This window comes from Cyanistes caeruleus, chromosome 1 (genome assembly GCF_971803275.1).
Source record: "Cyanistes caeruleus chromosome 1, bCyaCae1.hap1.1, whole genome shotgun sequence".
In the NCBI taxonomy this organism is placed as follows: domain Eukaryota; kingdom Metazoa; phylum Chordata; class Aves; order Passeriformes; family Paridae; genus Cyanistes; species Cyanistes caeruleus.
The window spans coordinates 34,281,810-34,306,445 of NC_141701.1; the positions used below are offsets into that span (position 1 = coordinate 34,281,810).

At 39.1% G+C, this 24,636-nt stretch overlaps 1 protein-coding gene and 1 long non-coding RNA gene across 15 annotated transcripts in view; one reads left to right on the top strand and one right to left on the bottom strand.

Annotated features, from left to right (window-relative positions):
- Window positions 1-18,898, bottom strand: part of C1H8orf34 (chromosome 1 C8orf34 homolog) — a 222,892-nt gene extending 203,994 nt beyond the window's left edge. For 13 of the 14 annotated variants that reach the window (XR_015285841.1, XR_015285846.1, XR_015285843.1 and 10 more), the window contains exon 1: window positions 18,236-18,898. Coding sequence is in view for 7 of the 14 variants with exons in the window: in XM_086885697.1 (XP_086741823.1) it covers window positions 18,236-18,304 (69 nt within the window). In the remaining 7 variants the exon portion in view is untranslated. Of the gene's footprint in view, window positions 1-1,642; window positions 1,753-18,235 lie in introns of those variants that run through there. The other variant, XR_015285844.1, reaches the window with a different exon arrangement.
- LOC111924666 (uncharacterized) lies at window positions 18,356-23,121 on the top strand. The gene is made up of 3 exons (XR_015285852.1): window positions 18,356-18,458; window positions 19,456-19,545; window positions 21,551-23,121. It is a non-coding gene; the product is annotated as an uncharacterized LOC111924666 (long non-coding RNA).
- The last annotated feature ends 1,515 nt before the right edge of the window (window positions 23,122-24,636 follow it).

Consider the following 24,636-nt stretch of genomic DNA (forward strand, 5'->3'; position numbering starts at 1 on the left):
CTTTCATAGATTATGGCACAGCATGCACAGATTCTGGCTGTGTTACACTCTTTTTTTCATGAATTAAATTAAATTAAGTTAAATACAGCAAGTCTTCACAGCTATGTCAGCAGTGACTTTGTCAATAAAGAAGTCATGAGAGGCTAGGTGTTTCCCAGGTGACCAGCCAGAGTATGTCCACTTAGGATAAGAATTGCTCTCCTGGCTCCACTGACTTATTGGAGATACATGCATTGGCTACAGTGAAGCTTGGATACTTAGATATCTAAATTTAGACTTGCTAACCCCTTCATACAGGCTGTAAATGAACAAAGTAGGTATAAAATTGAGAGAAAACTTGTGGAAGAATAGGTTTAAGAAACTTTTTAATGACTGAGACTTTTCTGTTAGAATTCCATTTTGATTACTGCAGTAACAAAGCAAGGAAACAACAATAAATATTTTTTTTAAAAGTTTATTTTAATATTATTCTTATTGCCTAAATTAAGAGTCTGCAATGAACATTTCATAGAACGAGAATAACAGGAGGAAGTATGAAAACAAACACTGAATAGCTATCTTTCTTAAGTGTTCATCTACTAAATATCTGTACCAATTCAATAAGAAAAGACTAATTTTGGGGGCTATGTTACTAACCATTTTTTTAGGGGTACTCTGGAGTGTAGAATGGAAACAATAGACTCGTTCCACTATATATCCTTCACTTCAAGTTTCCTGACTTGGATGAACTAGCTCTATCTTGAATAATTCCAACTCATGCTTGTAATACTTAATAAAATATGCATCATTGTTCTTACTTAGGAATGAATGGGACCTGGTGGACAATTTCAAAGTTTCACTGAATAAGTTCATGACACTTTATCAAAATTCAGTATAATCACACAGATTATAACATGCAATATCTATCTGAATCTCTTGCTGCATCTTTTCACTTATTTATCCTTTGAGGCTTTTTCCTATCCTAATCTTAGTATTTCAAATATCATTGTCCCGAATCTATTTTACCACTCCTGAATTCACAAAATAGCTTCAAACACCAGTTTGTGGCTTTATTGAAATACTTCCTTTCTCCCATTCAAGCATTCCAAGAATGCTATCAAGAGAGAAGTCACTGCTCCTAGGTTATTCTAAAGCATTAAATAATTCTCAGGAGAAGAAGAAAAGACTAAAGACATGCTCACAGAGATGCTAACCATGACAACAGTTATCATGTTTTCTCCCATAGTTTAGTTTTCAAATCACGAAGATTTCTTATGATAGCTTATAGTTCTTTCTGCAATCCCGTATCTCTGCATGACAATCTCACACTTGTGGAATTATGCCTACCATATCATTATCTGAACACAGCAAGGATTTATCAAATGAGAGTAGTTCATGTTATTGCAGAAACACTGTAAGGTTTCCCTGAAGCATAATTCAGCAGCCTTCCTCAGTTTCCATCCACTCTATCAACCTCTGAAATTCTTCCCTCAAGGCATGCACTTCACAGTTCAGCCAAAGAAAATGAAAACTGCTTTTTCTCTGAAAGGTCTGTAGGATTTACATCAAAATAAATACTCATAGATAAAGACTAGGAAAGACTATTACAACCTGGCTTAAATTACAGCCATAAAACAACATTGACTGCACATCACTGCCTTACCTACAAGCTAATTCAATAGGTGGGAGCCGATCTTCCTCTGATCAGCTGAAGTAATCTTATTTCAATTTCAAGGTCTAAGTTCCACCATGTGCAATGACTCATTACTGCAACTGTTAAAAAAAAATCTCATCATATTTCCAGTTTAAGCTTCACTGACTTAGCTTCAACCTGTTTGACAGGATTTTTTTTTTGAGGAAGGGTAATTCAAGAAACTAAAGTAGAAGGTATTTTTGTGGCTACCTGTGGTAAGCTGACCCCAACCAGCAGCTAAGCATGCACCAGCCACTTATTCATTCCCACCCTCAGTGGGATGGGGAAAAAATAAGAGCAAAACCAAGAAAAAATCATGGGTCAAGATAAAGACAGCTTAATAACCACAGGAAAGAGAAAAGAAAAAAAAATAAATCAAAGAACAAGTGATACCAAGGCAATCACTCACCACCTCCCACTGCCTTACCAATTTGCAATCAACAGTTATTTCAGAAAATTTACTCCCAGGTTTAATTGCTGAGCATGACATTATAAGGTAAGGAATATCTCTTTGCCCAGCTGGGTCAGCTATTCCAGCTGTGTCCCCTCCCAGCCTGTCCCCATCCTGGGCCTGCTTGTTGGTGGGCAAGAGGAAACAGAGAAAGCCTGTGCTCAATCACTGCTAAGCAACAGCTAGAAGACCAGTGTACCAACACTGTTTCAGTCACAAATCTGAAAAGCACCAACATACAGGCTTCCTGTGAAGAAAATCCAGTCCCTATCAGACCCAGTACAGTACCACTGTAGAAAGGGTTATTAAAGTTTTATAAATGGTGATCAGGAAAGAGCCATATATGAAAAAAAACAATTAAGGAGTTGACTCAGCAAAGCCCTAAGGCTAAGATATTTTTTATTCCTGAGAAATAAATAATTACAAAGCCATGGGCATGCTTAAAATGCCTTGATGAATTAGACCGCTGCTCTGTGACTGTAGAATTACAAACACTCCCTTCCTTCTTTCTGGAAGCCTACCAAAAAAAAAAAAAGAAGTAAATTAATGTTTTGAAGATTGATGGAAATCCTTTCAATTGCATCCCATTTAAAACTTTGATAATACACGTTTTAAAAATTTGTGCAGCAACCACTGCACTTCCCAGGTGCTTTTCTTTCTCTTCCCAAACACTCCCCCAGTAACTCTGCATTACTACACAATTAGATTTAATCAAGGTATACAGAAAGATAAATGTGAGATGATGTTCTAAAACATTCTACTGTCCAGTGTGTATAGCCAAAGTTATTAAACATTGTGTAACTCCTATGCCTCAAAATTATTATAAAAATTGATTTTATATTTTTTCTACTCTTGACCAAGCATTTTTAAACTATTCACATGGAATTTCAAATAATAACCAGCAATTACAGTGACACAAAATGGGGAATGTGAGTTACCAGAATCCAGGGTGGGGAGGTTCTAACACAGATTTAATTACCTGGACTTCAGCTGCCTAAAGAAATTAACCCTAATTTTGCTCCAGTAATGTTCACTAAACAAATGTCAACGAAGTTAACTTATGCTCCCTGACTGTTAGAAATTAAATCCTGTCATTTGGAAAAGTTCCTTTAGTACAGCAACTAAACAACTACAAGCAATATGCAGTATAATTACAAGCTTTATTCATACACTTTGAATAGATTAGTATCTATTCAGATACACATCTTAATTTCCTGTTATTTACCTGTCAGAGATTAACTTGGTCTCATAAGAGTTCATACCAATGTTGTAATCAGCTTTTTAAATAGACCTAATCTTTAATATGCAACAATACATCAGAGATTTCTGAACTGGAAAGGTCAGAATTTATTGCCATGGAAAAATCTGGAAAGAAATTTTCACCCCAGCAAAATAAAAAGAGGTTTTTTTATATTTGTAAAATTTATATACTGCAATTGTTTCCAGAACTCCTTAAATAATACTAACAAGTGCTTTTTATATAGCATTTGAAGAAGACAAAGAGGTTGTTTCACATGTAAGATGTTGCTTGATTGACTTAAAACTACTTGTATCTTACTTTCACCCCCCACAGGAGAGGTCTAACTGAGTTGCCTGTCACAGGTAGCACAAGATGTGCAGTATGGTGTCAGGAGAACCACTGCAGACATTCTGCAAGCTCCCAAATGCTTCTGAGAACACTTAGTCATGTTCACTTTGGTTCCACACTGCTTATACTCAGCGCTCCTCTAAATGTAACTGGAAAATCTTTTTACTATTACAAGTAACACTTTTACATTAAGTTATTTCAACCCATGTCCACTTACATATAGATGAAGCTTTTGCTTAATTAACACACTTGAACTTTGCTATTTGAAAAAAAAGAAAAGCAAAACCCACAATGAAATTGGAATGAAAGAATTGGTCTCTTTAAATACAAGAACACAAGAATATTTTGCCATGCAGAAGCCATCAGTCCACAGATGTAACAAAACTTGATTATAAATGCATTAATAATATTCTAGTAAATATCTAAATAACCATGTTAACTAATAGAAAATAAATATTGACTGATTTGTTTTTATATTTTAGAGATCTTCCCCCATTTTGTGTACTATCATCTATTTAATGTTACTACATGATATTTGGAACTATTTCATTTTTAAAAGATATCAGTGTACCTGAGCCTATCTTCAGCCCCAGCCAGGAAGACACCTTAATTTATCCAGTTCAACTGGAAACAAAATCCACCTCTGATAGCTTCCATATGGATTTTTATCATACATCAGTTAAGCCAAAACTACCTCTAAGATTTTCTTCATCAGCAACCAAGATAACAAAGAAAATGCTTCAATGATTTTTTTTCTCTTAACATTGTTCGCAAAGTTCTGATAGATTTCTAACATTCTCTGCCTTCATAGATTATCTCTTTATTTCAAGTCAAATTAAAATAGATATTTATTCTACTTAAGGCATAAAAAATTCTGAGAATGATGATCCAATCATAGTCAGACTAAAAGAAAAATAAAAATTGAAGATTAGAAACACATAGGGAAAAAGACATACAGGTGTCCATTTTGACCTAAACAGTGCAGCAGGCTTGAAGTATACAGGTTTAGAACACAATATGAACTGTGAAGAATCAGGTAGGAGAGACAGAGCAGCAAAATTACATGGAAAAGAAAACAACACTGACTGCTGAGGTACCCGTGTTCTACATGTCTCCAGCCACTTCTCTGGGTTCCCAAGCTGCTTCCCACTGGCACTACCAGGTTCATTGCTCTGCCTCAGCCCTAAGAAATTGAAGTCACTGCCCGTCTCCATCTAAAAATGGCTGCAACTTGAGGAAGCACTCCCAGGCTGCGGTCCGGGATTCTCCCAGAAATCAGGCCCTTCAGGGTCAGGGTTTCAAAACACACACACCGGGCAAGGCTGAGGTCTGAGCCCATGAGATGACACTACCTGCTGAAGATGAGCACCACACTGCCCAGCTGGCTACTCCTATGACAGAAAACCTACGCTCGCAAAGCAGGCATCAAGACTACCCTGCTGAAAATGCATGGTCCAAGATCCTCTCCACAGATTTACTTGTTCACCCTCATTTACTGGCTGTGTGCTGCCTTGGAATAAGACTCAAAACTCATCAGGCAAGTCTCTTTTGCAACATGTCCGGACAATTTCTGTCACAATAGGGTACCTTTGCCTCGCTACAGCCAGAAAATGAAAATACAATATGAAGACAATAGAGATTTGCAGCAGACAATTGATTTAGCTTCATATAGGAAAGATAATATTTTGCATTCTGTTTGAACATCTTGAAATGTACCCAGAAAAAAGACACAACCATATTCCCCAGAAGGCATGGAAAAACAAAATGTCAGGCATAATTCAGTAGTCATAATCAGAGCAGCACAGATATCTAAATAATATTTAGCTTTGTTCATTTAAGAACAAAGCTAAACATTTTATTTTAATCCAGCAGTAAGTAATGTAAAAAAATCATTCTAAACATGTGTATCAGCACAGTACTGCATTAACTTATTTCCACAACCAAAAATCAATTCCCTGTGCCTAGACACAGCTGCAACATCCTGTGTGTAACTGTTACTTGAATGCTCTTTTATACAAAGTTTTGGCTACTAAAGGCACAAAGCAAAAAAAACAAACAAAAACCAAACCAAAACAAAAAACACACCCAAATATATATATATATACACACACACATATATACATATATACATATATATACACACACACATATATATATATAGCTTTAACAAGTGCACAAGTACATATCCCCATACAACTTCTGCACAGAAATCCTTAGAGGAAAGTTGTTCTATAATCATGTGCAGAAAAGCATTCTTCAGCAAAAGACAACTGATGAGCAGAAGTGAATACAGTTGAACTGTATGAGGAAAAACACCAAACTTCATTAATCACATACAGTAGATATATCATGGATTACACCCAGGCACATGTTTAACAGAAGAGTGGTCTAAGGTGATTATTTGTTTCATTAGAACTAACTTGCATGCCTAAATTCTTAAAACAAACCTCACCTAAGGAAGTAATGCCAAAGAACTCACAGTAGCTCCGAAGAGCAGTTGAAAATGGAGAACTGTGTCAATATCAAGCTAAAAAAAAAAAAAAAGGCTCTGAAATAAGAGGATGTCAGACACCACTATTTGACCTCTGAGGCCAAGTGCATTGGTTACACAGGCTTTAGGCTGACACTTCTATCATGCCCACAAATAAAGTAGGTCTGAGATAATGGGGACAGCTAAATAAATACTAGCTTACATAAACTGGATTCACTTTCCACTCTGTAAATTACAGATTAGCTAAACTATACATGTGATGGCAATATTAAAGTCATTTTTATATAATGCAAAGCATAATTACAAAATAAGAAAAAAAAAAAAAATATCAGTCTCTGTGTACCAAAAATACAAACTAATGAATATATTTTTCCTGAAAGAAAAATTAGAAAAAAAAAAATTTCCAAGACATAAAAACCTGTGAGTACTAATAATTATATCATATAGACCAACTTACTAAAGTCACTTTCTAGCCCAAACAAGGTAACTTTAACACATACACAGAACTGGTGTGTTTCTTGAAAGTGTCATTTGCACTTTGACTATCTCCTCCATATAAACTGTCACTATGGATTTAGTCACTATGTCCTCACCAGTCTAACAGTGACATGACTGCAACATCCAGGAACTGTCCTCTGGCTCAGGTTTTCAAACAAAGGACTAAAGCACGTCTACTTCGGACTAAAGGACATGAAAGCTAGAGCCTTAGGTGGACATTTAAAGAGGTACTGCTGTACTAACAACTGGAGACTTTCTATGGGTAGCAACAGTAATTCTTAAGGACAGATAATTGAATTTTACCTAGAACTTGAGTTAGGCCCATCATTTCTCATCAGACAGTTCTACCATCAAGACTGCAATGGTTCAGGCAACTGAAAATCACTTTATTTCTACAAGTTGAAATCTAGGTGATTTTAGATGATAATAGGGTTTTGGAGCTGTAGAGCTATTTTTAATAACAGCCAAAGCATTATTAATCTGATTTTCTAATGCTTTTTTATTTAGAAAACACTGTCTATGAATCAGTGGTGTACATTTTTGTTTGTTTCCAAGACTGCAAAGTAACTTCCCAACCCAGACAGCAATTGCCCAGTTAAAGCTTCCTGATGATTTGATTGCTCTTTATTTAACAATATACTAAATTTGCCTGGTTAGGAGTGAAGCCCTTCCTCTTGTAAATCAGGGTCTCACCAACTGCAGCAAGGCTCCCTGTGGGAATACAGTATGCTCACATGGTCTGCACTGCAGCCCTGAGACTTGTCACTGCTCTGTATTGCCACACTAAGCAGCAGAGAAGGAGGGAGAAATCAATTTTTTCTTGATTTTGTGGCACCAATTAATGGGATTAATAGCACTACCAGGCACTGAGGCAGCACAAAGAAAGAGAGAAAGTTGAAAGCCCGTAATGAGCTCAGGGTCTTGCTGTGAAAACTCCTAAACCATGTGAAGACCATAGGAGTGAGAGGGGTTTGCAGCTCTATGCAGGCAAACAATACAAAAGAAGGGGAAACACAAGCACAAAATAATACATGATAATGCAGCAGGACAGCATCAGCAGAAGTAGGAATTGTAGCCAGGTAACTGACTATCATTTTAGTATCCTAACTACTATAGATTTTATTTCCTCTCCTTACTAGTTAACTTTTTTTCAGTGTTTAAGTAAATGTTAAGTGGATCTTCATTCTGGCCAACTTCATTTTTCCATTATCACAGGGAAACATAAGTTGTTTTTTTTCTCCCCTGCTGTCTTTTTCTTTCAGGTATTCCTCCTTCAGAGAATAAGAAATCAAGATTAAATCTGTTACTCTAGTAATTTAGTATTCTTTTTGTGTTTATCTCTCTGCACTCTTCCTTATTGTTAAGTCTACATCCAGCCTTTATCTCCAAAGAGCTTCACTGTCTTACACTTTATATTGGACTACAGGCACTATCTAATGGCATTATTCTGAACACACTTAGGAGGAGCACTGAAACACCTTTTTTAATTTTTTGACTTGGGTTTCTACCTCATGCAAAACTATGTCCTCAGCGCAATTATGGGCGGTGTTTCATATGGCACACCAGAGGAATTTCCGCATCTGGAAACCTTTGTCTTCTCCTCAGCTTGCATTTCCCTGGATATCTCTGCTTTTTCCTCATTACTTAGTAAGGGCAAGACTCTTCAGAATCCTTAAGAGGATGAACATCCAGGTTGCATTGGGAGTACTGAGCATGTCATACCCAAATGCAATGGACAAGTACAATTAACACAATGTGTCTGAAGAGGAACCCAAACACCTGCCGCATTTATTTGGGATCTCTGTCCAGCACAGACGGGATTCTCAGACCTGTCCCAATGTTTCAGAGTGTCTATATGCATTTCATAGAGCATACACACACATTTCAGTCTGAGAAATCCCAGTACACCCAGTCATGGAAATTATGCCATCTCTCTTTTCTTCTCCTTCAAATGAAAACATATCCTTAACTACACAAAAGCCTCCAATTCCATCTCTACAAAACTATCACAGAGTCTGCATCATAAACCTTTTCTCTTTCTAACTGGCCTATGAATAATTGCTTCCACAGGTTCTTTTCAAAGTCACCTACAGCTGAAACTATCTTTTCTTTTCAGTTCTATGAACCATCTCTCATATCTCCAGAAGAGACTGCTTCCACTTATTTAGGCTTCTAGGATGAATTCTGTTATCAACAACACAGAGCAGCTTTTCTGCACTAGTGCACCAAAAGGAATGTGGAACTTATGATCACTCAGAATTCCTTTCTTTGATATACATACCTGACCAGAGGAATACTTCACAATCATCCATTTACCTCTCCACTCATACAAATGTCAGCAGAGGCAAAACACCTGTCAAATTGGAGTGCAGCTCCTTCTTAATGAAGGAATTCATGGCACAAAAGCCAGTGTTAATAGTGGTGCTAAGGACACCTTTAATTAATTCTCTGGCAAATCCATGCTGAAGTAATGCATCAAGTAAGACCAAGTACTAGAGGTGTGAGTCAAACACTGCAAAACATACATGCTCTTTACATAATAAGTTATATTTTCTTGCATTTTCCCTGTATTTCTCTTTGGTTATACTCTTAGCAACCATGAGCACTAGAATCTTTCCTTAAAAAAAAGTACAGATTCCAGGTAACCATTTGATGGTAGGGATTAAGATCATAAAAATAAAATAGAAAAGAAAAAGAACATGCTGGAAATGTAGCATTAATCTTCATCCCACCCTCTCTCATTTCCTATCCTTTCTCACTCTCACATTCAGTACATTCATATCGTCTGTTTCTTCCTAATTTGTTTAGCCATCCTCCCTAATTATTCAATTCCCTCTTCTGCTCCTTCACAGAATCAACTGGGCTTCATGACATTCCCCCAACCTATAGGAAACTGCACCTTTAAAAGACAAGACCCATATGAAGCTAACAAGCACACAAGCTTTGCAGATCTCTTATGCCCACCTAGTAGCTTACTACTGGAGAAAAGCACCTGTTCTTCCCTCCCTCCCTTCACCCTCAAGCCATCTACATTTTCTCCCCCAAGTCAATGCCACATTCCTCATCAGACTCATGGTGACCCACTGAGCTCAGCCTACTGAACAATTTTCACTTCTTTGTAGATTTCATTTTCTTCTATTTCATCTTCCCAAACTGGGTAACTGTAACATGACACAACCACCAGTTCTGGAACAAGGACAGCAGGAATGCGCAGTCAGAAATGAAGATGAACACGACCTGCAGCAACTGGCTATTAAATCAGCCTCATAGCCCATAGTCCTGAATACTAAACCATCAAGAGTGTCTGGAGTAAAACAAACCATAGAGGAGGAAAGATTCAATTAAAAAGGCTCCAACGCAGTTGAAAGACCCAAACTCTCACAATTCCTGCCCCAGAAAACAGCTCCTACAAAAGCCAACAAAAGAGCTATTGTACCATAAGTATATTGTACCAGACACTATAGAGAAATATGGTTTAAGAATAGAGTGATTTAATTTATTGAATATTGCAGGGAGCTGGAAAATGAGGAAGGAGAAAGGATGTTTCACATAAATACACAATTTAAAGTTTCCACCTTCTGTATGAACAGAAATTTTTTAAGACGTGGCTAATGTAAAAAGCCTTCTATTTATCATGGGTAATGCATACGCATTCTTCATTTTTATGTGCATTTCTCATAACTGTAACACATCTCCTCATAGTACTATATACACTACACATACACCAAAATCTGAGGTGTTTCACTGGAAACTCCACATTTAAGGCAAAGATAATACTTGAATTTTATGTGAATAAGGGAAGAAAACTGCCCAAATCAACAGAAAAGCAAAACCAGAGGGGCATCATAACTACAGCCAAACGATTCTGCCTGAACATTTATAGATGGAACTAAAAATAAGTATTCAGTGAAACCGTGAAGACAAAGGAAAACTGACACAACACAGCATACAGGACCTGACTTAAAAGTTAAGGCCATCAAAAACATGTTTGTTGCAAGCTTTTTAAAAGGATATTACCCTCTATTCTAAGAGCAGATCTGGATGTTGGGTTATCTTGGCAAAGGCATAGGTGTGCATTTCAAGTGATCATGCTCTTTACCTGTGTCCTAGGATGAAAATCTGTAATCCTTGTTTCTCCTATCAGCTGTGTGCTGCTTTTCCTCACCTTTAGTAATGTGTGAGACAGCTCACTGCCCTAGTCAGGAGGCCAAGGGTTTCCTAACAATTGTACTTGAAAGTGTTCCTGCTTCCACTGGTTTTTAACCACATCTTATGGTTTCAGGCAGAGAAGACTCTTAACACAGAACCTATCCTTCTGTCATACTTTACAGCTCATATGACATTTCTTAGGAGAAAAAGTGTGCATCTGTGCAAGGGAGACCTAATAGAGGAAATAACACCTCATTTTTGTCTGAGTAATTACAGAACTAAAGTGTTTGTTTGGGTAGTGTTTGTTCCAAAAGTTGGTGAATATAAAAAATTATTCCAGCCACCTCCTGTAGCTTAGAGGTAGGAAAGTATCTATCCCTCTTTATTAATACAAAAGCACACATGCTTTCCCTGAAAAAAAAAAAAACATTGCCAGATTTTAAAACGTATTTTAAAAATCACTGTACAAAAAAATCCCAAATACTCATTAGACAATTGAAAATGAGAAATTATTCCCCCACTTCTTTATTTGCATAAATAAGGCAAATGGAAAGACATAAGTGAGAATAAAAGACATTGGGAAAAAAAGAAAAGAATATTGATTAGATATTCCAAATAAGAGGCAAATTGTAAAAGAACATGATGTTAAAATACTCTCAAACATTATGTTTCTAACTCAATTTAAATATTATATTTCTAGCTTCCATTTACTAAGTAACACTTTTAAAATAAGGAACACTAATAACAGGTGTCTGTCTAGGTGCTTCTTTTTAGTCAATGCCATGATAAAGCAGATAACTAAGAAATCCACTTGCTCCAGAACATTAAAATAGCACATCATATGTGGCAGAAATGCTGGTTGAAGTACTAGCTGCTCCCTTTCCTCCCATAAGCTCCTAAAAAACCAGAAGGCTGAGAGTGTGCTGACTCTGGAGTATGGATAGTACCTAGCCACTTGGAAAAGCATTGATAAGTAACAGCAAAGAACATGTTGGAGAAAATTACAGGCTGAGTTAAAACCATCAAAGTATTCTACTTTATATTTGCCACTTAATATTGATCTGTTGTACCAAAAAGACTGGATTAAACAAAAGAAACAAAACAATTGAAGAACTTACTTCAACACTGTTAATGTAATCTGGAATTTTGAAGATACATCATAATGTGATAAAACAAAAAGAAATAAGACCAGTAGTAATGGGCTAATTTTGATCCAGACTTATTAATTATTAAACAGGTTGCTAGAAAAAATTCTGTTAGCCTTATACCTTACTATTCAGCAACCAGGCTTTGCTGGTACATGATGGTGAGAGCAACTCAATTGAGAGCTACTTCTCACTTTCCCAGGTATTTTTTGATGCAAGATTGCTTTGCCTTCTGCTCCCTCTCTCAAAAACAAAGTAATTGTCATTTTGAGAGTTCAAAAACATTAAAGCTGATGTAATAAAAGGATGCTGATATGATATTTTCACTTTATTCTTCTGTATTCTAGGTGCAATTCTTCCCATTTAACTACTACTTGGATTTTTATTTATTTCTGTGTCTGCTGCCAAAGATTTTTTTTTTTAAAAAAAGCAATTAAGAAAGCAATTAAGAGAGCCCACTTTTCCATTTCAAGCAAGCAATATTTTTGCCATTATGGAAATAAGGTTTATGTGATTACTATTTGTGTTCTTGGCCACATGAATGTATACCTATATCTATGATCTCTTTCACTGTCCTTTTCAAAAATACTTTTAAAGTCTTCAACTAACTTCAGAGTTCAAATTCCCAGAGGAATCACAAAAATGCAACTGCTTTTAAGTGTGGAGAGATTAACTAGTCAGGTAGCAAGACAATGTTATTTTCCTCATTCAGGAACATTTTTTTCTTAATATTCTATTACACAGGAGAGTAGAATTATGACTGCCTCAACCACAGGGAAATTTCTGACATTTGCATCTTGTTGGTCATCACAAAAGCCAAGTAATGAGCATAAAGCCATTGCTTATGGAACTGGTTGTTAATGGAAAAGGGCATGTCTGTAATTTTAATTAGGGTCTTTCACTTGCTCTCTCTTAAAAGAGAAAGCAACTATGAAACTATATGATGAATTCTGCAAAATGCAAAAGATCTCCACACCATATTTCCTTTTTCCTTACATTCCCCGTAAACAGGTCTTTTAATTCACATGTAGTGCGCATTAAGGCTACGATAATGCCCTAGTAACAGGCACCAACAAAAATAAAAATTAGAACTTAAATGTGATTCCCTACCCCCTACCGTGTAAGACTGCAGCATTTCTAGATCACTGCTGGTTTCCACACAGCCTTTGTAAAACAGCTAATACTGGCTTCCCTGCAACAGGAACTGCCAGACTGAAACAATGTCACTCAAGTTAGTGCCTAAAATGATCCTTGTGATGTCTAAGTACTGAAAAACTCAGCCTTTCAAAGGCTCCATCTAGCTGCTTGAAATGAAATGCTTCACTAAATACATTTGTGTAATCCATAATACAGATTCTTTCACACTAGCAACAGAATCTAACCCATTAAGTAAAATACCAAAATAAAATAAAATATCTGAGCAATCTCAAAACAATTCTTTGAGGGTATCTCTATCATTCAAATTGCAGATATTGCAATTTCTTTGACACATATTTTAAACATAATTTTATACTGTGAGAAATTGTGAACTGGTTAATTAATCATTCAAGTTGACAGTGTCTACCCTTTGCACATTTAAGAACCACGGGTAAATATTGCTTCAGAAAACAGTCAAAAACTCCAAAATTAATCCCCAAACTTTGACTAAGTCAGTCATTAAAATGCACTATTGATAGTGTTCACCACCAAACAGGCTAACCTTTAAGTGAAAAGCATAGTTATTTTATTTAAATAATGGACACCACTGCATAATACATACCAATAATGCTATTTCACTTAGGGAAAGAAAAACCTTCACAGATTTAAAATAATTTCCCATTGTCTTTGCTTCAATAATTATGTCTGCTAAACAAAAAAAGGCTAACAGTGGTATTATAAAGCCTTACGTTGCTTGAAATAAAAATTACAGTTCTAAGACCACATTACTTGGAGAAAAAAATTCTTAGGTAACCAGGGGTTTGGCATGTTTATTTTAAGAAGAGTTATTTTGGCTTTTATAACTCAAAGAAATTACAGTTCTTGGGTTTGCATAACAACAACGTACCTGCTGGATGCTTTTTAGCTGCAGTTCTAGAAATAAAAAAAAATCCAAAATACTAAATTTATCTCAGAGCTCTTGAAGATTTATTGCAATCTGTTCTTAAGAGTGCTGATCCAGCTTTCAAATCCACAGAAACTAACTGTCAGGTTGCCCAAATGAGAACACAACTGGATGCTAAAGAGATAGAGTCTTACAGAAAAATAGATGTATGGATACAGGCAGCAGGATTATTCATTGAGATTATTAGCACACAAAATGAACTTCTTGGATTGGATGCTTGAAATGCAAAGTGGGTCAATACTTCACTCAGACAGAAATGAGTGGGTGCTGATTCTGAATACTCTGTCCCAGCCAATTTTAGGCACATACCTCCTGTTCACATTTTAGAAAGATGTTAAAAAAAACAACAGTGAAGCTTCATCACAGAAATAATTCATATTTAGAATTCTTGTTACATTCCAAGTTAACGTGAAAAAAAAGATCTAAAAAAAAAACAGGTAGTGCCATGGTATGTGTTACCACAAAAATCCTGGAAGAGGCATTTCTAAAGGGCATTCCTCAAATCTAAACTCGTCTAACCACAGTATTCTTAGATGCCAACAATCTCTTACAGAAAGATATCTAAGCTTTCAAAAGCTAAAGAAAAAGAAAAGAAACCCACAACATATAGCCTATACAGAACAAGGTAAGGATGCTTGTCAACCTCATAGAATATAAGGGGTTAATTTAAGACCTTATTGTCAGCACTAACAACACCTGTATGCCCTGGGGCATTTAGAAGCTGAGTTAGAGGCTCACAAGGATCTTACCTGCAAAAATCTTGGGCACCTGAAAGACAAAATGGCAGAGAAGCAACAGTTTTGAAAACCCATGACTTGGGGACCCACATTCAAAAGGGAAAATGAGGCTGCAGCATCGAAGTTTCTTGCAACCTGACTTAAATCTCAAAATTGACAGAGTCTCAGATGTACACAGTAATTCCCACCCACCTTCCTTCCCACCTCTAACCCATAAATAAGAATTTACCTTGTAAAAATGCTTGGAATCAAGTGAATCCGTGCTGAGTAACCATTCATAGCTGAGTGGAAAGGGCTTTCTAGTATGTATTAACAGGTACTGGTAGTCTGTAGAAGACCAATGCCTCCTGAGTCAGCTTAAGCTCTAATTCTTTCTCCAGGAGGGTACTCCTAACTTTTATTTATAGAGAAGGAAACAACCTTCTAAGCAAGGCAGAGGTCTTCCTGCATCTCATGTGTCAGCATTTCTCTTTCACAAAAATTAGGAAGATAATTCAAGTGTCAAACAACGCAAAACTCCAGCAAAGATGTTCTTAAGTAGGTACTGCTGGTTAATGAAGTAAAAAAATCCCTAACCACTGTAACAGAAGGCCACAAATACAGGACAGAATGGAGAAAAGAGACACAACCTGGATAACTGCAAGCAACTGGAACACAATGACCTACTAGCAAGAGCAACTACTGCTCTTAACTGTAATGCAGGGGAATTGTACTTCACCTTCAGTACATCGCCAACTGTTCCATCCATCAGCATTCTGTGACTCTGTAATTGTCTAAAATCAATGGTGTAAAGTCCCCTTGATCACTGATTATTCATTATGCAAGTATGAAATACAATCTGTTTATGCATCGCTATCCCTGCCTTCATCTCAGAATGCTCACAGGTCCTCTCTCCACGTCCTTCTTTCCTGTGACTGCCCTTAGCTACCCAGTATGATTTCATGCACTCACTAAAATATTGACTTAAAGCATATATTGAGATTAAAAAACACATGCATACATACATACAATCTCAACCTGCCCAGCAAATAACACTGGAGAAAACTGGATCCGAGTCCACTCTGTTCTGAGTTGGTATTAGAAAATTAGTAATCCCTGAATAAAAACGATGTCTATCATCCATGACAAGTGATGGTTAATTAGCATCCAAACCAGAAGTGATATAAGAAAATGCTAGCTGTTCCTGGATGAAAAATGAAGCACAGGTCTCCTTTTGCAATGTGTCACAACTTTCAGACACACAAAAAACTGACATGTTAGTGACTATATCTAACTGTGAACACATGGTATTCTTGAAACACCACAAAGCACACCTAATAGGAATACTAGTATAGAGTAAAAGATTCATCCATGCATAGTCTTCAATCAATTCCCATCAACTTCAAATACCTGCCTTCCTTTTTCTAAGGACTACAAGAACAAAAAGTACATCAAAAAATTAAATATGGAAGTAGATTTTAAATGGCCAATCTGGAAGCAGAGGAGATAAGAATTATGATCTTCTTCCTCCCAGTGTAATGGATAAAAATAACTGTAAACAACTGCAGGAATGCCATAACCCTAGAACTTAAAACCAGACACTAGTGTTCAGGCATAAGTGGATTTCACACCAAAAAGTCTTCCATGAATACAGGAGTGCACTAAGAACCTGTAGACAGCCTGCACAGTTACGGAGAGAGCCTTTCACAGATTCTTTCTATCACAATGAAATTCCTACATTACAATGATTAGTGAAATATGTAGTGATACATTAAATGCTGAAACAAATACAACTTCTCAATCTTTCTCTCCACTACTGATAACTAAAACATCCTACAAGAATACAAATGAAGATAAGCATCTTATACTATGGAGAAACTAGGTTAAAACACTGACTCAGAACAGCAATGTCAAGTAGTTCACTTTAATTTTAATGTGTAAACCAATGGGTTAAGGAAATTTAGAAGAAAATGAGAGCTGTCAAGGGACTAACTCTTGAACAACCCCAAAGCACTGAATTTCCATTGAAATAAACAAGAGTCAGTTACATAGGTACACCTAGCAACACAGCTGACTGAACACAATTTTAGTCAGAAATTGAACCACACAATTTTTTTCATGTTTATGAATTCCTTAACTAGAAATATCACCTGCTGTTCCCTAGTACCCAGTTACTGTTCCATCAAACGGGGCTTTATTTATTGTAAAATAAAAATATCTAACACCACTAGCACTGAACCAACACAGTCTATTTCAACAGCCTATGCACACAAAAAATATAAAAACAGACCATTTATGAACAATTTTCTAACAAAATTTTAACCTTTCTTATGGGGGGGTGGCAAAATATACACTGAAGACAAGGCATCCAGCACACCAGAATAAAAGAGATTTCATACATAGTAAGCTTTATTGAGAACAAGTTAAATACTGAAAAAGGGAGACTTGTGCCTTGTGATAATACTGCCAGAGTGCAGTGCATAATATATGTGCATTTTGATGTTTAAAACTGCATGCGAAACAGGATGATAAAATGGTAATAATCACGATTACTCTAGTACCCTTTCAAATTCTAAGTATTCACAGCTTATGCACTGAAATAGTAAAATATGCACATCTGTGCATCTACAAATCCCTGCAAGTGCACCGTTGAAAGAAAACGGAAAATCTGTAGCAAAAACACGGTGTGTGCCTGCAGATAGAAATTTCAGAAAACACCATCGACACGGACTTTCCGCAGGACAGACTTCTTTCCCAGATCCCGGTCCAGAGGGTGTGTTTGCCGATGGGAGGCACCCACCTGTCCCTCACCGCTGGCCGGTCACGGAGGGGCAGCGCCTCGGGGCTCGCCCGCGGGCCGTGCGGCACTCGGTGCCCGCTGCTCGGTGCTCAGCGCTGCCGCCCTGGAGCCGGGGGTGTTCGGAAGCGCCGCCTCCCCTCGCAGCGCAGGGCGGGTGCGCGGTCGGCCCGCGGCTCCCCGCGGCCGGACGGCGGGGCCGGGCCGCTGTCCCGCGGCCGCCGGAGCGAGGCGGCAGCGCCGCGGGGCCGGCCCCGGGGACTCGGGCCGCGGGCGGGGGGGCGCAGGGGCACCTGTTTGACGACCCGCGCGGGATCGTGCGAAGCTGAGGGCGGCGCGTCCGTGGCGGGGCGAAGAAGAGGGGCACATCCTTGGGATAGCCGAGAAGGGAGGGCTGCGCGGAGCTCCGGCGCTCAGAGGGGCGTGGAGGAGGGACACGAGGGCACACGCGTGCTGCGGGGCGCCAGGACAGGACGAGGGGTGCCGGCGCTGCCCAAGCAGCTCCTCAAACTCATCCTCGCCCCTACGTTCACCTGGGCTGCGCGGGGGGCCACGGCCATGGTGGGGACACCCCCGCCCCCACCGCTGCCCGCCGCGGAGGAGCCGGCCGACAAGCGCGCACCTTACCTCGAAGAGGGGACCGATCTTATTCTTCTCCAGGTAGGCTTGGATCCTGGTCTGCTGGTGAGACGCCATGAAGAGCTCCGGGGGCGGGGGCTTGAGCTCGTCTCCCCCGGCGGCGGCTGCAGTCCCTCCGGCTGCTGGCGGCTCACTCCCCCGCTGCACAAGGGCTGCCACAGCGGGAGAGGGCGGAGGCGCTGCCAAAGTCGCCGGGACGGAGCTAACTCAGGTAACTGGGGGCGGGGGGAGGGAGCCGGGTGCCAGTCGCCCGCTTAGCCGGGCGCGGGGCTGGCTGCCCTCAGGGAACAGCGGGCTGGCGCTGCCTGGAGCAGAGCATGGTGCAGGGAGGAAAGGAGCTGCAAAGGCGGCCCCCAAGCCCGCGCCGCTCCGCGCTGCGTGTGTCTGTCAGTCCGTCTCTGTCCGTGTTTCTGTGCCAGGCAGCGCCTTGGTGACGGGAGCGGCCGCGGTTCGCGCTGCCGCCCTCGCCACAGCGCCGCTGCCGAGGCCGATAGCCGCGGGCTCCTGTCAGCTCCGCGGCCGCCGGCGCCCGTTGACGCCCGGGTTCGGCGCACAAAAGGCGGGAGCGGGGGAAGGGGGAGGAGAGCGGGCGGGAGGCGGGGGCTGCTCTGCCTCCGCCGCTCCCCTGCCCGCCCGGGGACGGGCTTGCCCCCGGCAGAGCCGCGGCCCCCCCTCCCCTCCGGTTTGCGGGGCTCCCACCCGGCTCCGGCCCCCCGGGCGGGGGTGAGCGCCGTGGGCCGCCCGGCGTGAGGCACCTGAGCGGCACGCGAAAACTTCAGCGGGGGGAAGGTCGCGGAGGAGTGAAACGAGTCGCCCTGCTACCAGGGAAGGGGGATGCAAGGACTACAGCCAGCGTTTTTCCTTAATTTCTGTTTAAATTGTCTTTAAATCTTAAAATGCTGCCTTTCTTATGATGCCAATGAAATTCCCAAGTAGGTACAATAAGCATCTTAATGGAATAACTGGAGTAGCTATGCAGGTGCATCCTGGTCGCAGGTTGTGTAGAGTTCCAGCAAGCAGCCAAGGGCACTTGGCCAAAACGCGATGGAGCAAATAAATATTCAGCTGACTTCAGAGAGTAGTGAGTTAATGAGTACATCAAAGAATTAGTATTTTTTCTGTCTTCACTTCAAGTAATTAGTATCCCACCATTTCTGGAAGCAGGATCATAACCAGCTTTTTTTCTCTCTCTCCCTCTCTCTGTTTAGAGAAGAACAAACAAAAATATGCTTCTTGGGCTTTGACACTTCTGTTCTTCTGCAATAACTGATTCTGCTGTACTAACATTAACCTGTTTGGTAAAACCATATTTTTTACTTCTTTTTTTAATAAGGATTTTTTTTAAAAACGCGAAAGAGCTTTGAAGACTTTTGGGAACATTCAGCACATCTGCTGAATCAGGCTGCCTGTTCCCAATCAAGCAGTGTTCTGCAAATGCAAGAGTACAGGCATCTCCTGATTCAGAAACCACTAAAGGAAAGGATGAATTTTGTCAGGAGTCAAAAGATCCTGAATTCCGCTCCTATAGCCATTGACTGTTGTTTGACTTCAAAGTCCTCCGTACTGACCTAAACCTCAAGCTTCTACCTAGAAGGAGGTCAGGTGTAAGTGTAACATAAAGAGCTTGCAGTGCATCCTGTAGTGTAAGCAATATCCTGTAGAATTCTTTAATGGTTTGCTGGCATGTGCTTATTCCATTCTTACTGAGGCAGTGTTTGTTTCCATAGTAGTCACTTAAAAATGGCACTTTTTTTAATTTGGATTCTTAGTGGGTAGTCTTCTAAAATTCATATCAGCTCAGAGTTTTAGTGTATCTTCTTCAGCAAAGTACTGCCTGGTGCCACTTAAATAATATGATGCTAAGCTAGTTTAATCAGCCTAATGAGGATCATACAATCATAAGGGTAATTGTCAGTGATGCAGGTTCTCTACAGTGGCTCCAGTGATTCCCATCAGATGAGGTTGTAAAATTTCATAAATCTCGCCAGAACCCAGACTGCGCCAATAAATAAAAGTCTCCCACTTTGTAAAATGATGCCCCCTCTCATGATGCAAAAAATGGGAACATATGTTTCTATAGCCCTACACAGCCTGACTTCTCAAAGTAGCAGCACTTCCAGACCTCCTGGGACATGGCTGTATCAGGACCTGCAAACTCCCACTGCTCTGTGTAGACCAGGAGGAGGACTGAAGAAAAGAAACAAGATTGACATATGAATAGAAAAGAGAATTTATTAAAGGAGGTTTTAAAGATAGCATAACTGTCTATGGCTGCATACTGTACAATTAGATAGATGCCAAGATCTCACTGTTAAAACCTCAGAGGTTTGAGGATTTCTGTTTTGGTTTGTTTTTTCTTTCCTCCACTGAATCACAGAGTGGTTGAGGTTGGAAGGGACTGGCCAAAGCCCCCTGTTACAGTAGGAGCTTTGAATATTTTTCAAAGATGCTGGAATTTTTTGGTGTCTGTTGTCATTCTTGCTTCCTTTTTCCCTAGACCATTTTTCCATCTCTTAATTCTCACCCAGAAATATAATCTAGATTTTTGAGTTGGCTTGGGAGACACAGTAGCAGTCCTGCTGTGGCTGGGAAAGCTTCCAAGGCCAAATGCAGAGTTAGCTTTCTAAACAGACGTATCTTGTAACCCCCACAGCTCCCATGAAACTTAAGTGACAGGTTATCCTTTGATATGGATTAGGTACTTCAGGGAGACATGAACACAGTTCCTTACCAAGAGCTTCATGCTACTGTTACCTAGGTGAAGGTCTTCAGCAGTTCCTGACAGTAAAGCCTTCTGAGAGCTAAAATATGGGAGTTCAGGTGTCTCCTGCAGAGAGCACAGGCTGAGTGACATGGTATAATAGAAAGGAGCTTCACCGATGCACTCTTTTCTCTTTTTTTTTTTTCCAAAAAAGCACAAAAACTGTTGCTTGATTTAAGACATGCCACACCAATATAGCAATCAATAAATACATGTGATTTACAAATAAGCACAGAAAGCTGGATATGTCTCTGCTGTCCTTTTAGCTGTTAGGAGACAAACATTTTCAAAATTTAGTTAAGATATTCTAAGTTTTTTAAAACTGGTTTTAATACAGTCTCTTAAAATTAACTTTCATCTTAATACCAAAGGACAAAATTGCTTGGATTAAAATTATTGGTTGGAATTTTTATTATTTTCAACAACCTTTTTGTATGAGCAACTGAACACTAAATTAGTTTACAACCTAAGTAATAAAATATAGACTCTGTATTGCACTTTGCTATGATCCTGGTTTAATTTCATGGGTATTTTTCTTTCAGGAGCAGTATACAGCATGCACATCTACAGAACATTCAGCGGTGAACTGCAAGAACAGAAATGACTGAAAGAATTTGCACATGGGCATCAAAAAATGAAAAGTATCCAAATTTAAAAATATATTCACCTCACAAAGCAAGACTCCCCAAAACAAGGAGAAAGAGTCAAAAGAACAGGGCTAATTTTAAGATGTTAGTGACCACACTATTCAGTTTTTATCCTGTGTCTGTACCTGTGATATCTGAGCTCCCTGAGCATCCCATCGTATGTTGGTAGGTTTCTCAACCTTCACTCTTTTCTTCAAGAGAACAGTGTGAATTTTTTGATAGGTCATTTCTGGTTTGGCTTACTCAGTTCGAGGACTTTGCTAGAGTAGGGACCCATTAAATAATTCCGTAGTATTCTACATCATTTCAGTCCTGCCATCCATTTTTCAACAATAAGTTTGCTGCAGTTCCAATGCTGAGCACTGAATTTTCAAAGTTACAGTCAGTTGCAGTACTCATTCATCATTGCCAAAGTTAAGCTACCTGGGCTTCACATGTAAGGGTGTTCTTCAGGAGTCAGAGCTGCCACTGCCTAGCAAAAAAGGAAACCGATGACTTGGCTGGCAGTAAAGGTACTCCATGGGTCACAAATACCAAGTGCCAAGTTAACAAATTTTTCCCTTCTGGCTAAAATTTAATCCATATGCTCTGCATGAAGTTTATTTTTTGAGATGGCATCTGGAGTACAAAAGAGACATTACAATATAAGAGAAATATACTGGCAGTATGTGAATTTATTACAAACCTTTAAATGGCTTTCTAGTTCCCATTAAGTGCTTTATGCTTCAGTTATCAAAAATTGTCAGAAATTCCTTAAGAAACCTTTCAAAAACAATTACAGAGAGGAGAAAAAGTAGCAGGCACATCAAAGGAGGTAGTATGCATCAAAACCTAGTGATGTTTTCCTTAGAAAGCTTTCTGTTTTGTCAATGTTTCCTTTCATGTAATAACTCTATAAGAATTCTTCTTCCATTACTATGATTGTTTCTATTGAATTTGATATTCTGTGCAGTCATTATCTGCTTCATGAAGACCTAAGAGCCATTAGTCAACAGCTGGCTAAATGCAGTTCTTAAAGTATCCTTGTACTTAAAACAAAATGCAACTGAAGATACATCCAGGAGAATGAAATCCCTGAGTCCCTGCACTTTATAAGTGAGGCATTATTTTTTATTGCCAAACCATGGCCTTGGAACATTATAAACCCCTGTTGTAAAATTTTCAAAAAAAGCACACATGCACACACACACTGGCTAAATATTGCAGTGCTCCAAGCTGTTTAAAATAATGGAGGTCTAGCAGTTCCTGACCTAGAAAGCTGTCATCTTGCTTTTTATTTAGTATTCCCCTAAAAATGGATCTTCTCAGATGGCATGTTTTCAAAAGAAATTGAAGCATCTTACTCTATTATGCTGAAATACCCAATTTACCTTTTATCCCAGGTTAACTGACAGAATTGTAAATAACATCACTGGAGGGTTGATTTTGTACACCTAATTTAAAAAAAAAAAAAATTTTAAAAAACACTCTGGTGTTCTGTTTTTTTTTTAAACATACTCAATAAACAATAATATATCCATGAGCTTGAGTTTAAGCAACCTCAAATATCCTTTGTATGGTTTTCCATTCACACCAAAATAGAAGCCATACAACTTTGAAACCTGGTCTTGACCCAAACTTATTGTAAAGAGCAAGGATTTCTTCTCATCTTCATTCTCATAGAGGATTCAACCTGTGTTTTGGATATTTTGTCCTTTATACGTTGTGATCTTCACCACAAACAGCCTCTGTGATAAAATATTTCCTATTCTCTGCAGGGCAGGACTCTTAGGAACTTGAAAGTTTGCATTATGCTCAAGCTCTCAATATGGACAAGAACAAATCACTGTAAAATCCAAAATTCATAAACCCCCCCTTGTGCTTAAGGAGGATGAGTGTCTACCCCTTTGACACCTCTTACTCTCAGATGTATTCTGTAATTTGTTTTCATGTATCATGTTCACTTTTCTGCTTCCAGTGATTTGTTTGGGAATGCTCTCATCCTATTCAGAAAAAATAGTCTGTATCAACTTGAAGAATTTAGCTCATATCATATTAGCAATCCAGCCATTAATAGGAATCATTACTCTTTCAAGACTTTAGTGCAGCTTATATCAATTTTTAGCACCTTTATAATAGTTTTCTTTTTTTGAAATAATGTGTTTGGCTACGCAATACCGTAAAATATAAGTAAAAGTAGTAGTACTTATGAGAATATTGGTAATATCTGTGTATATTAAATGCATTTTAATGACAAATATTCTCTGAGAATTTACTCTTATTTGCAGTATGGAAGACTGCAGACAGGCTTAATTCAGAAGCCATTCTGCAAAGCAGAACTCTTAGTACCCTCCTGGAGGTGGATTGGCCAGGTTCATATACGGCTTCACTGACACCCAGGGACTAAAGTAATTAAATAAAAGACTTCCAGCATGAACTTACACTCACATTCTGCTTCCTTTCTGAGGGATAAAACTATTAGTTTAATTACTTGGTAGTGACTAAGAACTATAAAACTTCAGCCCTTCAAAAAATGTTCCTTTCCCTTCCTGTATCACTGCCAGAGCAGAGACCATTTTTCTGTGCACTGTTGGCATTCTGGTAGTGTGGATGGCAGCAGGGACTGAACCAAAACCTTTTGGTATTGTCCTGCTATCCCAAGAGTCTGGTCTAGTTCTTCTAGCCTCTAGTAACTAATACTATGCAGACCAGCCACTAGAGGGGAATAAAGAATCACACTGTTCTAACATAGGTTACTGCATCGTGAACTGCTTTGCAGGAACATCTCAGCCATGGCCATGAACTAGCACTGTATCTGACATAGCTGGCAATGCTGCTTCACGCCGCAGCCAGTACATTTGCATTCAGACAGCAAGTTTACTTAAGGGTCTTTAAACCTATAATATGTTTGTACACTCATTGCATAATTATTATAAATGTTTGTACTGCTAACTGTATCCTAATTACTTGCGGTGGTACAGTTATGTAGGCTCTGAACCACC